The sequence below is a fragment of the Octopus bimaculoides genome, chromosome 20 (assembly GCF_046866305.1).
Source record: "Octopus bimaculoides isolate indiv1 chromosome 20, ASM4686630v1, whole genome shotgun sequence".
Taxonomy (NCBI): domain Eukaryota; kingdom Metazoa; phylum Mollusca; class Cephalopoda; order Octopoda; family Octopodidae; genus Octopus; species Octopus bimaculoides.
The window spans coordinates 48,557,790-48,573,818 of record NC_142947.1 but is presented as its reverse complement, the minus strand read 5'-3'; the positions used below and the strand labels follow the sequence as shown (position 1 = coordinate 48,573,818).

The following is a 16,029-nucleotide window of genomic DNA, read 5'->3' as shown; positions in this document are numbered from 1 at the left end:
GTAAAAGAAGACTTAGGGAGGAGGTGAGAAATTAAGAGAGGAAGAGGAGGATTAACGGTAAAGTGTATAAGATATGAGAGAGTGGGAGGAGGGTGTGGATAGAGGAGAAGCCAGTCGTTTTCTTCTATGGCGCGTGTCCTCTCACTACTACTATTACAAATACTACTACTACTACTGCACACCTAACCTCCACGCCGCCGCTCCCTCACTCTGACTTTGTACTTTTATTGTGGACTAGTTTGTGTGTACTTATAGCAGAGGCTGCTGTGTGTTGGACAACGCTTTGCTGAAAAGAATTAGTTCACTGCTAGCTTCTCAGGTTGTCACGCACACACACACTGTCACACTAACACACTCACATGCGTAATATACTCTCTCTCTCTCCCTCTTTAAATTTCATGCGTGTTACACATAACACATTCGTAACTTTTAACACCCATCCTCTCAGCTTTCAACATATATACACACATTCACCCTCCTCCACACACACACACGGAAAATATTCCAGTGTATCTATCTCTAAACACATGTTGTATATATATATATATATATATATATATATTTGTTCAAAAATAACTGGGAGAACCATAACTGAAGTATATATATATAGAGAGAGAGAGAGATGGGGGAGTTCGGGCGTGGCTATGTGGTAAGAAACTTACTTCCCAATCACATGGGTTCAGTCCCACTGCGTGGCACTTTTGGCAGGGCAAGTGTCTTCTACTGTAGCCTCGGGCCGACCAAAGCCTTATATATGTGTGTGTGTGTGTGTCCGTCCGTTTGTGTGTGCTTGTCTCCTCCACCACCACTTGACAACCAGTGTTGATGTGATTACGTAAAAAATGGGGCCAATTCATTTTAAAATAAATACTGGGGTCGATTCAAGGTAGTGCTCCAGCATGACTGCAGTCAAATGAGTGAAATAAGTAAAAGAATATTATGAGGTGAATTCTCTCACTTACACTTGACTACACATTAATATATATATATATATATATATATATATATATATATATATTAATTATATGTATTTATTTTCTCCTATTAAAAATAATTCGGATAAAATAAATAGGTTAATAGATACCAGGGTAGCAAAGATCACAAAATAACTGTGGTGTAGCTCCTGTTTGTGAGGCAGAAACTCCTTGATATTTTGGGTATTTGAGTATATATAAATTTAAAGAATGGAGTAAACGTATGTTATAACTGCATACTTTTATTCCGACATATGTTTCAAAGAATTACATTTTTAACATCGCCGATTCCTATGGATCGCATAAATTGTAATTCTTCAAAACATATGTCGGAATAAAAGTATGCAGTTATAACATGCGTTTACTCCATTCTTTATATATATATATATATATATATATATATATATATATATATATATATATATATATATATATATATATATATATATATATATATATATATATATATATATATATATATATATATATATATATATATATATATATATATATATATATATATATATATATATATATATATATATATATATATATATATATATATATATATATATATATATATACATACAGGCGCAGGAGTGGGTGTGTGGTAAGAAGCGTGCTTCCAACCACATGGTTCTGGGTTCAGCCCTACTGCGTGGCACCTTGGGCAAGTATCTTCTACTATGGCCTTGTGAGTGAATTTGGTAGACAGAAACTGAAAGAAGCCCATCATATATATGTGTGTGTGGGTGTTTGTGTGTCTGTGTTTGTCCCCCCACCATCGCTTGACAATCGATGTTGGTGTGTCTACATCCCTGTAACTTAGAGGTTCAGCAAACGACACCAATAGAATAAGTACATACCTACAGTCCAAGTTTCTGTCTCCTGAATTATTTTACATACCACAAACTCTGAGTACCAGCATTGACCATTTTCAAATAAATTAACTCAACTAAATGTACTGAGTAACCCCACATTTTGCTTTCATTTGTAATCCCTGCCCCCAACACACACACATTTATCTTATCTTTTGTTGACTTCTCAGTGTGTGTGTGTGTGTCATTTTTCTTTGAGTTTTAAGTTCTTGAGAGAGTTCAAACCAGCCACTAAACAAAGCAACAAAACTTTTTAAATCAAAAGAGTTCCCAGTGTTTTTAAATATAGGGTTGAGTTGGTGTGTTGGTTGAACTGTTAATGCATGACAATCTCAGATGGAGAATTTGGGGAATGTCCTACAAACCTTCATTGTGCCACTCAGAGATTGGATTTGGAGAATCCACGTCAGTTTCTTTTGATCTCCATAGAAATGAGTATCTCTAGGTTTTCATGCAAATTTCTTACTACATAATGCAGGGCACCTATGATGATCAGTACACATAAGAATTGATAGTCAGGCTAGAAGAGCTGTAAGTTCTGCATTCATTTGCCATAAACGTTCTCTTTTTTTCCCTGGACTTTGGATTCTACATTCACACCTGCTGACCTCTACAACACTTGCAGAACTTTTGTTCCCACAAAACAATATCAGGTCTGTTATGTTTGCACCGAATTAATGTTTTTATCAGGGTGTTCCACCAGTATTCCTTGTTTTTAAAGGTGTGGAATAGCTGTTGGTTCTAACATGCCTTTGATGTTATACCTCTGAACAGCCCTTCCGGCAGATAGTGTCAGGGACAGGTAGTATCTTGTAGACATTTCAGGGCAGCTGCTGATAATGTGAGGGATATCTTCCATATTAGTATAACAGGGCCAACATTTTTCATCACAACATGGAGGCGTGGTGGTATCCCTGTCCCTCTTATTTATCAGGTATTTAGTAGTTATTTCCTGTTCCTGTATAGTGAAGGCATATCCTTCTAAGTGGTATGTAATGTCTCTATCACAGGTCCAGGAGCGGCTACTCTTCCTGTCAATGCTGCTGTTGCCCTCTCACAGAACATGTACCCATGCATTGCTTTTTGCTGTTATGATGCATGCTTCTCCCCCAAGCTTCTGTTTAAGTAGGCCAGTCCAGCCTCCTTTGGGTCACACGAGACAGTTGTATTCTCAGAGTACCTGCTCAGGAGTTCTCCTCCAAACCTGTTGTTAATCTCACTTTTGAGTATGCATGGAATATACTCACTTGCTTCTTCTTCCTTGTTCAACAGGCGTTGTCTGAGGGATACAATGCAACATTCAAAGGCCTTTCAGACTGCTCTTATGCCTCTACTGCTATCACTTTGTCTCACATAAATACTATCGGTGTCACTGTTGCTGTGGAAGTCGCCAGTGGTAGTCAGTACCTTTCTAGCTTTGATGTGCAGGCTGCTGTTCTCAACAAGTGTCCAGTCCAATATCCCAAATCTTGTTACAAGCATTGGCACTGCAAAAGCAATTTTTGAGATATGGTTTTGTTAAATGCAGCCAGCTCTGATATTTTCCAGAGTCTACAAAAGCACTTTGTTATTTCTGGCTTTAGTCATAGCACCAATATATGCAGCATCCTCATCGATTCTGAGTTATTTGTAGCTTTCATCATTAGAAATCAGGGAGATACACAAGCCCTTGATATTCATGTTTTCTGATGACTGGTCGACAATCTTTCCTCACTTCACTGTCATGTATGAGCATTTATCTTGCCCAAACTCCTTTCCTATATCTTGTGAGGGCATTGGGACTAGTTCCAATCGTCTCCTGATATTCACCATATTTACTCAGTAGGCTAGGGTAGTTTTTCTACCTTGCCAGCGCCTGTCAGCCATTCTACCCATGAGTGCATGGAAGATAGACATTAAACAATGATGATGACGATATACATACATATACATAAATACATAAACATCCATACATATATACATATACATCATTATCACTATCATCATCATTTAACGTCCGTTGTCCATGCTGGTATGGGTTGGACGGTTTGACCAGGGCTGGCAAGGCTGGAAGGCTGCACCAGACTCCAGTGTGATTTGGCATGGTTACTATAGCTGGATGCCCTTCCTAATGCCAACCACTCTGAGACTGTAATGGGTGCTTTTATGTGCCACTGGCACAGGTGCCACTTGCATGACACCAATATCTGCCACAACAGCAATTTCACTTGACTTGGTGGGTTTTCTTCTCAAACGTAACATAATGCCAAAGGTCTTTGTCATTTGTCATTGCCTCTGTGAGGCCCAACACTCAAAAGGTGCTTTTCACATGCCACCGGCATTGACCACCGTGCCTCCGTGAGGCCCAATGCTCAAACGGTGCTATTTACATGTCAATGGCACAGGTGCCAGTTAATTTGTCCCTTCCTTCATTAATTTTTTTTTTAAGTAGTCATCCTCTTGATATATGACTGGACACCACATCAAACATTCATCAGAAATAAATAGGTTAACATTTCATTAATTATTTGCAGTTGCTAATTACACAATTTAATAAAAAGTCATAAAACATCTCTTTATTGTTTCATTCCAGATTAGACATTGAAACATAATGTATATGTGGAATATGTTAATGGTATTGTGTGTGTGTGTGTGTGTTTTGTGTGTTGAATTTATTTGTTGGAAGATTAATCCAGCATAAAAGGAAGACGGCATGTCTCTATGTTTAAATGAAACAGGAGGATGTGAACATTTCAATAATTATTCAACAAACAATACAAAAATAAATAAAAATTGTGCATCTCACACTTTATACAATATTTATAGGTTTGTAGCTGATGATGATGATGATAATAATTGTTTTGACTTGCCATAGAGGTGTGAGATAAGACATAAGAAAAGGTTATGATGTAGTGGTTGGTGAGGGGGGGGGGGAGGCTTAAATAAACTTGAATAAAAAAGGCAAAAATTGATGGAGGGGAGAAGAAATGAGACAGCCTTTCCTCTCTATATCCCCAACATACCTCTCCTCTCTCTCTCTCCCTCCTCTTCTACCAAATATAGAGGGGGAGCCTCCAATAAGGGCCAATGAAGGAACCTCATCCATCTAAGATCACCCCCACAAGTTATTCTTCAATCTATAATCAATGCTTAGAATCGATCCATTCATTCTAAGCATTTTTGATCATTTCAGGACACAAAAATCTTACAACACTTTCATGTATCCTCGCCCTGCACTTGTAACAGGGAGGGAGGGGGGAGCCATTGCACACCAAGGTGCCATGCAGTGGCACTGAACCCAGACCATTTATGTGCAAACAAACTTACCATGCTTGCATCTATTTTTTATATGTGCGTGGGGAGTGCATGTGTGTGTATAAATAAATATACATGTGCATGTTTATGTATGTATGTGTGTATGTAAGTGTGTGTATGTATATATATATATATATATATATATATATATATATATATATATATGTGTGTGTGTGTGTGTGTGTGTGTGTGTAGTAGTAGTAGTAGTAGTAGCACCATTTACTTTGACACTTTTCATATCGTATTTCTGCTGAAATACACTGCCTTAATTTTAATCATTTGTCGTTAATTAATTAATCTGGTGTTTGGAACATAAATTAACATGAAATTTTGGTGGAAGATATTTATTTCGATCATTTCAAAAAAAAAAAGGACTTTGGATAGACAAGTCGATTTGGCTGGTACCAAAAGAGTAAAAGACAAAATTATAGTGATGGCTAAATTTTAATTAATTCTATAGATTTAATCAATTACAATTCAAATTTTACATAGAGAGAAAGAGAATCCTTTTACTCTTTTAAATGATGTAAGTTTCAACAGAAAATGCTTAATTTGCATATTGCCATTACCATTAGTATCAATGCAGCCCCAGTTTTAACATGGTTTCCCTTCATATAGAAACCTTTTTTTGCAAAAAAGTGTTTTTATCTTAATAGAGAAAGGATCTACAGACATTGAGACACACAGAGGGCATGACAGGGGACTGAGACTCCTGGTGGTTTGTCAAGCATGGCTGCCCTAAAAGCACCCAGTACACTCTGTAAAGCGGTTGGTGTTAGGAAGGGCATCCACCCATAGAAACCGTGCCAAAACAGAGACATGGCGCCTGAAGAGCCCTTCAGCTGGTCAAACCATTCAACCCTTGCCAGCATGGAAAACGGATCTTAAATGATGATGATGATGATGATGATCATGATTTAATATTATACTTTAAGACAAATTATGAATAGAATCTTGTAAATACATAAACATAAATATTTATTTATGATTAGGAATGACCATGTGGTCCTGGGTTCAGTCCCACTATGTGGTACTTTGGGCAAATGTCTTCTGTTATAACCTAAGTTGACCAATGACTTGTAAATGGATTTGATGGATGGAAACTGAAAGAAGCCTGTTGTATGTAATTCGTGTGTATGTCTTTTGTGTCTGTAACAACCAGTGCTAGCATGTTAACGCCCAGAATAAGTACCAGATTTGTGTGTGTGTGTGTGTTTTGCAAAGCAGTTGTATTTAAATTATATTCTGTTTATTGAAAACTTGTATTTTTCTTTGCCATTATTTTTGGTTTTGTCAGAGACTTTACTTCACAAATGTTTTATTCTCTACTTTTGGTGTTTATAAAACTAATTTGCCAAAATAAATGGACAGATTCAAAACAGTCTAGTTATCAATGGGGTAAGGGAAACAACTCACTTAATCGTCGATTATCTCCCCTGTATCTAAACTACCTTCTCTTCCACGCTCTCTTTTTTTCTCTCTCTCTCGTATTATAAAGAACCAGATATCAAATAGCACGCTTTTGATGAAAGAAGACATTACAGATGTTACCAACACGATTGTTTCTTTTCTTTTGTTTTTTTAATATAATATATTCTAGAACTACATTATCCAATGTGTCCGTGCTTTTATTGTAAAGCAGCAGGGTGAGGGAGATTTGGCTGTTAACCCTAGCAAGCCAAGCAATTATGTATGTTTGCATGTGTGCGCTCGTAATATAGTGACCAAGGAAGACCATTACTGACCATTGCCCGTGCAAAACGCCATCAATGTCTGCGCAAGAGGCTACTACACCAGCAGTAAGCTTAACCCAGGTTTGCGTCCACCGATTCCATGCTGGCAACCGACTTGGCTGCGCATTGGATAGTTACTTCACCGGCGATTGCATAACCTAAAGTTTTTAATCTCAATAAGGCTTGCATCACACGTCAAAGACCCTCTTCACCCTCCTGACATGATGCAGAAACAAGCCAGGGCAAGGTAATATGGGTCACAGGCTCAGGAGTGTGCGAGCATCGTGATTTCAAATGCAAACAAAAGATCTCTTAAATGTTTAGTGTCTCCCCGCTGCATATCCGGTTTTATATCAGAACAGACTTCTCCTTAGTAAAACCTAAGTGATGCAGCACTCCTGGTGGTCTTGTAGTGAAACTAACACCTCGATCGCCATTACATACAAAACTACCTATCGCCATTAGATACAAAACTGCTATCGCCATTCTTCTCATATAAATATAAACAAACGCGAACGTAGCGGAAAACATTAACCTTGTCATCACGTGACTGATCATTATTCGAATCGGCAACTTCTTCGAACCGTTCCCGCCAGAACGCAAACTGACCAATCACGGCCCCTAATAAGGTCACGTGATAGAGTAAAATTCTGAAGCCATCGGGAGCCTATAGTTTGTTATAAATAGCTTTAACTCATACCCAACAAATCCCTTACAGTCTTCTGGCACACCAGAGAGACAAGGGTTGGGCAAACCAAACCAACCTTCTGATGGCTCTTCTTTTTGCAGGTGCTAGGGCCCAGCATATAGTAGATATGGTAAATCCACTGGTTGTTATATACACTGCATGTTATATGTACCAAGAATATCCTAATTTCATTTGGTTTGTATCAAAAGGGTGACTATAATGTGAATGAGATGAGCCCCATTTTTGATGACATGTAGACATAAATAGGATAACTGTATATGCAATGACATGGTGTTTAGTAATGGATACTAACTGCATTAAAACTACATCCTAGAATGTGTGTGTGTGTGTATACAGGGTCCGGATGATATCTGAGGAGAGATTTATGGTTTTTAAAAAATTCTTATTTAATAACAGAAAAAAAAATGTATCTTTATAAAAAATAGCATAAACATAAAGCTAAATTATCAAATTAATAATTTCATTCAATAAAGCCACCATAAGCATCAATAACTACCTCTACAGGGGGTTGAAATCGTTTACAATCTCGGATTAAGTGGTCCTTGTCCATTTTGGCCATGACTTGAACTATGGCAGCTTTCAAAGAATCTTTGGTGCTATGGTGGTGTTCATTGACATTTTTCTCAATGATGCTCCATACATAGTAGTCCAGTGGACTGAGATCTGGAGAATTAGGAGGCCAAATGTTGGGGGGGGGTGATGTGATCATGCAAATTGTCGGCCATCCATTCTTGCGTGATGGTGCAGAATCTTGTTGAAAGACTTAAGGCCTTCCATTGCATAGTCTTTTGATCCAAGACTTAAATTTATCCAGAACCTCAATATATGCAGCAGAATTCACCCTAAAGCTTTGTGAAAAAAAGTGAGGAAGCCTAACTCCTGGAACCTCAGAAGGGTCTGCACGTAGCCATCTGTCATTTCTTCTATTAATTCTATTCTGGTCCTGGTCAAAGTTTTTCTCATCTGAGAAAAACCAAATCACACCATCTTCTGATGGATTTTTAAGTTTGTTCCAAAGTCTTTTGTATCTGATGAAACGGTTTTCTTTTGTTTTTTCTGACATGAATTCACCTCTCCTCATCAGATTCGTATCTGATGTCTTCATGCACAACATTTCTGATTGCTTTTTCTGACACATGAAATCTTTTTGCAATTGACCTCATTGATTTTCCTGGATTGTCTTCAGTGTTTTGCTTAACTTCCTGAATAAATTCAGGTGTCCTGATAGAATCAGAGCATTTGGAATGCATAGGATGAAGTACTGAAGACCAGTTTCAAGACGCTGAGCCTTACAAAGGAGATGTAGTTTTATTTTTATAGCATGCTTTCACTTCCCTACCGAGCACAGCTCTGTGTGCCTTTATTATTATTATTATTATTATTATTATTATTATTATTATTATTATTTATTATTATTATTATTATTGTTATTATCATCATCATCATTTTTTAAATTATGTTTGTTTTTATTTTTCAGAGGAAGCTGAATTGTGTGTGTCACGTCCGCTCTCCTCCTCTGAAGACTTATTCCACATCTATGACAACTACATCCGCCATGTACAACGCAATATTCAAGAGCAACAGGAGGAAGGCACTCACTGTTTCTTACTGGTGCAGTGCCACACAGGAACTAATGCCAATGTGCAACACACAAAGAAGAAGCAGGTACAACTTGTTGCACATGCTTGCATCTTTGACAATTTCTGCTTCAAATTTTTTGATATTGTCAGCTTTGATGAGAAGGCAGCAAAATATGTTTTAGATGTGAAAGACTTTGATGAAGAAACTGTCCTCATTGCCCTAACATTCCTCTATACAGGAGTTGTGAAATGCTCCAGCAAGCTGCTTCTTGACCTCAAGCGCTTAGCTCGTTATCTCGGTCTCGAGGAAGTGATCAGTATCTGTAATAAATTGATTCGGGAACAGAAGGCTTTTATCACTGACAAGGAGAAACCAAAAATTGATTGTGATGTAAGTATTCCTGTTTTGTTATTGTTGTTGTCGTTGTTGTTGTTTAAAGATCACTTTTACATCTTGAAGTCTGGATATAATTAAAGACATTCTAGCCATGGACACCCTCCCTTTTCAGAGAGAGTTTATTGCAAGTAATAGGAAAGAGTCTATGGAAATTGCTGCTGGTTACATCAATAAACATTATAAAGAAATGCTGGAAAAGTTTGGAGAAGTTCTTTATGTGATGGGGGTAAAGTTATTTATGTGAGGGTCTCCCTCCTCTGTGGGTACCATCTACTTTCAGTGATCAGCACTTCTTTATGCTGTTGGCCTCGTTCATACGCATCACATGTGCAAACCAACGTAGTCTTCTCTCTTGCATGCTGCATTTGATTCCTCTTTTGCCCAACTTGTCTCTCTTAACACATTTGCACTTTGTCGTACATGCACACTGATGTTGCACATCCAACAGAGCATGCTACCTTCATTTCTCTCCAGTCTGCACATGTCTTCTTCATTCAGAGCCTATGTCTCACTACCATGGAGTATAGCCAATCGGACACAAGTATCATATAGTCTACCTTTCAATTTGAGAGAGTTCTTTTGTTGCCAACAGAGATAAAAGCTCTCTGAACTTCCTCCATCCAATTCTTATTCTAGAAATGATACTTCCAGAACATCCTCCATCATTGCTAAGTTGGTCACCTAGATAACAGAAATCATCTACAACCTCAAGGGAGCCTCCTGGACATTTGAGAAAATCTAAGTCCTGTGCACCCTTAGGACACATCTGCCACATACAAAGACAAATTTATCTGTTAATCTACCTGTGATTCCAGCTTTTGTTTCCATACCTGGAATTTCTATTCTGCTAAGGATTCTGCAATAAGAGAGCAAGGTCATCAGCTTATAGCAGTTCACATTGTATTATTTGTTCCTTTCTTATGGGCAAAATCAGCACAGCTGATATGTATATGGAACTGGGTTACTGGCAGAATGGAAGTTATTGTTTGTATTTTCAAAATGTTCATCATCCCCCCCTCCCCCGGCCCCACCACAATTTCTTAATTTGTAACTTTTTGGGAAGTTTTTTTCATGCATCTAGAAAAATAGTAAGTATGAAGATTATATGAGCATGTGTGTAGACCTGGGAGTGTGTGTGTGTATGTGAGTAAACAAGTATATGCATATAAGGGAAGTGATGTGTGTGGAAGTGTGTGAGATTATTAGATGTGTGTGTGTGTGTGTGTGTGTGTGTGTGCAAACGTGTGTAGCAGCCAAATGTGTGCTTTGTGCAAGTAGCATGTGTGTGCATGCGTGCGTGTGTGAGTGCATGTTTATACATATAAAGTATGTGTGACACTGTTGTGTATTATGTGTGTTTATGCCTGAATATTGCATGTTTTTATCTGTGTGTATGCATGTGGGTGAGTGTGCGTGTCCCTGTTATCCATTGGTGTATGCATAAGGGACTGCTGGATAAAGTGTGTGTTTGTGAAGTTATCTGACATGTGTGTGTGTGTCATGGAGGGCTATATTTGGGTCAACTGAGTGGTTCAAGGAGGAATAGGGGTGACAGGAAGCAGTGGGGTTGTACTTCCTAGAGTTTCTGTCTGCAATTCCTTCATATGGCATTGGTCACATCATGGCTTTAATAAAACACTGTGTGCACAGAACTGTAGGACCAAAACTGGAAGCACATTTTGGAAAGTGAACTAGTTAACCATCTGTGTGTGTGTTGCTGCAGTATGGCCAATGTTCACTTTCCAATCTCAAGGTCTAGAATTCAGTACTACTAGTGTTGAATGTAGTGATGATGGTGATGTTTGTGGTGGGTGTGATGATGATGATGATGTTATTATCAATGTTTGTGTTTTTCTCTTCCCTTCCTCAGAGAGAGCCCTACATACAAGAAGTGTCCCCTGAAGCCGTCCTCAGTTCCAAGTCATTGAGAAATCTCTCCACACTCAAGTCTGAGCTTCTTCATAAAGATTCTCCACTCACAACTTCAAAGAAAACTAAAGAGACAGGAAGGAACAATAAATGTAAGTAGGACCATCACACACACACACACACACACACACACACATGATCACACTCTCATGCACACACACACACACATACACATACGTGTGTGTGTGTGTGCATGATATCTAGGATCCCATATTCCTTTATTGTGTTAATATGTTTCAGTCTTTAGACCCTGGCCAGACTGGGGCACAGTACTTCAGCCTCTACTTGTTTTGTTTTTTCTTTTTTTTATCTTTAATAAGACAGAATCTAGTTATTAATATGAACTTTATTATTGACTTGGTTATCAAAATGGGCACAAAAGTTGGCCTACTTCATTGTACAGTGTTAACTGTTGGTCTAGTTTTTGAAAATGGACGTTAATGTTATTAAAACAGTCCCCAATTACTGACCCAGTAATTAATATTAACTAGACTGTTAACCTACTTGTTAAAATAGGTTGCAATGTTGACCTAATTATAAATATATACTTCGGTGTTGACCCAGTTTTCAAAATAGGCTCAAGCATTGACCTGTTTATTAATATTTCACTATAGACCCAACTGCTCTGAAAGAAAATATGGCTGTTAACTTAGTTATTGAAATAGACTGCATTGTAAACCCAATTATTAATATTAACTTCATTATTGATCAAGTTATAAAAATAGATTCCAAAGTTGACTCTGTTATTAATATAAACACTGTTGGCCCAGTTATTAGTATAAAATGTGTTAACTTGGATGTTAATATAAACTTATTGTTTATTATTTATTTGCTTCAAAATTTGATGCTGACAAAGTTGCATCTATCAAACTTAATGTTGGCCGAATACTTAATTCAGGCTTGAACTAACTTATTAATGTAGATTTCAATATTTATCCATTCATTAATGTAGCCTTCATTGTTGACCTAATTAAGAATGTTAACTTCATTCTTGACCCAGTTATAGATGCAGGGTTTAGTGTTGACCTAGTTATATATTATTTCATTGTTGACCTCTGAAAGTAGACAGGCACTCAGCATGCCATGAAACACTGGGATCTGGTTTCAAATCTCAATAGATTCCATTGTTCTTTAGACATTCATAAATATCTGAAGGAAAGGCATGAATGTCACTACATACCATTCCTCCTCCTTGAATAAGGACTCATTTCTATTTGTTACAGAACCATTCTTATTCTGCCATCTTGGTTACTCTAAAATAAATTTTTTTCTTCTATTTCAGCAAATTCCTCTTTTGGTGGAGAGGTTTATCACAAATACGAAGGATACATCAAGCGGTTGTGGGATGGCTTGTGTCTTCAACAAAGGCAAAATCGATTCTGTAACCTAATTCTTCAGTTTGAAGCTGGTTATCCCAATCTCTATATTCATACGACAATCTTTTCCATTTTCTGTTCTCATTTTGCTGATCTTGCCAAATTTGAAGAAGTGTCAGGGAAATATTATATTAATCTCTGTGGCTATTCCTATGACACAACAGTAATCTTGGTTGGATTCCTTTATACAGGAATCCTGAAATGTCCCCGCAAACTGGTTTCAGAACTTCAAGAGCTTTCCCATCATCTGGGGGTCAAAGAAATCAGTATCGTCTGTGAAGACTATCTAAAATCATCAGAATTATTATCATCACACTCATTTTCTTTCCCATCTTCAGTTCCATTACCAAATTCATCTTCAAAGAACTCAGAAGCCGAAGCACCAAGCAAGGCTAAAGTTGCAAAGATTTCAACACAAAATTCCTCCAATTATAACAACAATTCGTCTCTCTCTCTTTCCGATTATATCAACAACTATCTTTGGGTAATCATGGGACTGCACCAGGAGAATGTTGTATCATCTTCATCGTCACCAAGTCTAGATTGCAACTCTGCTTTCTCTGCAGACTCCAATAATTCTGGATCTGCTTCCAGTGTTAGTAATCTATCCTTTGCAACAGAGTCTGGCTCTTCAAACGAATCGAGAAATTACAAATTCCCAACCCTAAGTAATTACCTGCAGCAATCAAGTGTGGAATATGGCCAGAATTCCAAGGTTTTTTCTATCCTTGCCAAAACAAAGAAACAAGCTGAGACTGTTCTGCATCCGTTGCCGTCCCTTCAACACCTTTCAAGCAGTAATGATTCCAACAGCAGCAGCAACAGCAGTAAAGACAGTGGGAAAAAAAATTCACTGATGAAAGTGAAACTAAGGCCGTCAAAAACTGATGCTTGTCTTCAGGATCGCAAAAAGATTTACCGAGATGTTATTTATGTGAATAAAGATGGGAGTCAGGTTAAAGGTAAGAAAGTGGCTTGTTACGAAGACTCACTGCCTTTACCAAAGCGCAAAGCTGCCCGTCCACAGAAAGTCCCAAAAAACAGTGTCGAGATCGATTTGGATGAAATAGGAATTGTCTCAGCAGACACATTTGATGGAGGATATCGACGCAAGCGACGAGCTGTACAGTGTCCTAAATGTCCAAGATCTTTTGCTGATGAAAAAGCTCTTTTAAAACACTTAAATTCGCATGAACAAGGTGTAATTCATAAATGTCATGTTTGTGGCATGAATTATGCCCGCTTATGTGATTACACTCGCCACATCCGGGTACATACAGCAGAGAATCAGTACACCTGCAGCTACTGCAATAAAGTCTCTCAGACACAACGTGATTTCATAGAACATAACAAGAGTGAGCACCAGGACAATCGTCCATTTAAATGCGATGCTTCAGGGTGTACTTTCCAAGCAGCCAAACTGGCCTACCTCACAGACCACCGTCACATTCACAGTGATGTGAAAGGTTTCATCTGTAATAAATGTGGCCGTACTTTTTCTCAGGCTGGTGGACTGCACAGCCACATAAAGAGCTGTTATCAAATGCAAGGTTACTTGTGTGATCTTTGTGGTCAGACTTTCAACCACTTGGGTTCAATGAAATCCCACAGACGTATACACCTCGGTGAGAAACCTCATGCTTGTTCTGATTGTGGTGCAAGATTTAGTGACCACCGAAATCTGCGACGACACAAGCGAATCCATGAAAATTCCTTCCCATATCCATGTACTCACTGTGACAAACGTTTCCGTCATTCAAACTCTTTAAAAGCCCATCTACGTCACCATGGTGTCAATGTGGGTGGCACCAGTGTAACTGTCCTTATACAAGGAAATGAATGCAATTACCTTGACCCTGAAGAATTCCCTATGTGTCCCTCACCTGCAAGTTCAGAATTTCAAGACTTGGCAGAAATTAATTAACACCATTTTGGAATTGGTGTATCTGATGTAGTAATTGTTTATTTTGGTGAAAGCTATTGTTTCTAAATCTGTGTCGTTTCTAATGTGAAAATTGTTGACCCTTTTTCATCTTCTACATTTTATGGTTTGGTTAGCAACAGTGGTCAGTGGCACAGTTACTGGCAGGAAATATTTCTGAAGACAGCCATCAGGAATGAGATTCACATCCAGCTTTCATCTGATCTTCAAATCAGCTTACTACAACAACACATACTCATATACAAATATCTATATAAACACACACACACACATGCACACATGCACACACAAAAACACAAGATATGTACACACACAATTATAAGAGCAATTTAAGAAGCTGGTTTTTGAGAGGAGCTTACTTCAAAGATCTTCAAACCATTTGGTTCCTGTAAGAAATGAAAAAAAAGTTAATTAGAATTTCTGGGGGGTTTTTTTCCATCCATCTTTTCAAGCCTGACCACCACCACCAAGACAAGCCTGGTACCTTTTTTTTTTTTTGTTTTGTTTTGACTAAATCCAGGTTTCCTATGAAAGAACAACATTTTATTAGCTCCCCAGCTCCCTTCCAAATCACCCCCTCCCCACATAGGAACATTTCACTGTGAAAATTCAAAGAAAGAAAACACAATGAAAACAACAAAAAAAAAAAAAACATTTTATTCTGTAAATCCATAATGGAGAAAGGAGGGAGAGGTGTGGGGGGGGATTACTTTTTTTGTTTTCTCTTCTTGCTTGTCTTGTCTTTTTATTGTTGATGACTTTACATATATATATATATATATATATATATACACACACACATGCATGCACGCACACACACACACACATACACACACATACACAGATATATACATGCACATGTATGTGTGTGTATATGGGCTATAATGGTGTCAGATTGTTTTCTTCATCCAATGTTAATTAATTAATTTGTAAAATTATCTCTTGTTGATTATCTGAGTGAAACTGTTGACAACTTCCATTCGCTTTGTGTTAACATTTTGGTAAAACAACAAACGAGGCCCTGGAAGGAAATTAACAGGTCATATTACCTGGGACGTGAATTGAGAGATGATATCCAAATGAGGATGATGGTAATTGTGATGATGATGATGGTGGTGGTGGTGGTGGTGATGATGAGGAGGAGGAGGGGGATTAATTTTAAATAACACATTTGTAATTGTGCTACCTACAAATATATATACTGGTTAATAAGGAGT

At 37.9% G+C, this 16,029-nt stretch overlaps 1 protein-coding gene across 1 annotated transcript in view; it reads left to right on the top strand.

Annotated features, from left to right (window-relative positions):
- Positions 1 to 15,106, top strand: part of LOC128250364 (uncharacterized) — a 44,432-nt gene extending 29,326 nt beyond the window's left edge. Inside the window, exons 2-4 of the mRNA XM_052975225.2 lie at positions 9,066 to 9,559; positions 11,436 to 11,586; positions 12,777 to 15,106. Coding sequence (XP_052831185.1) covers positions 9,066 to 9,559; positions 11,436 to 11,586; positions 12,777 to 14,794 — 2,663 coding nt within the window. The 3' untranslated portion in view covers positions 14,795 to 15,106. The remainder of the gene's footprint in view (positions 1 to 9,065; positions 9,560 to 11,435; positions 11,587 to 12,776) is intronic.
- The last annotated feature ends 923 nt before the right edge of the window (positions 15,107 to 16,029 follow it).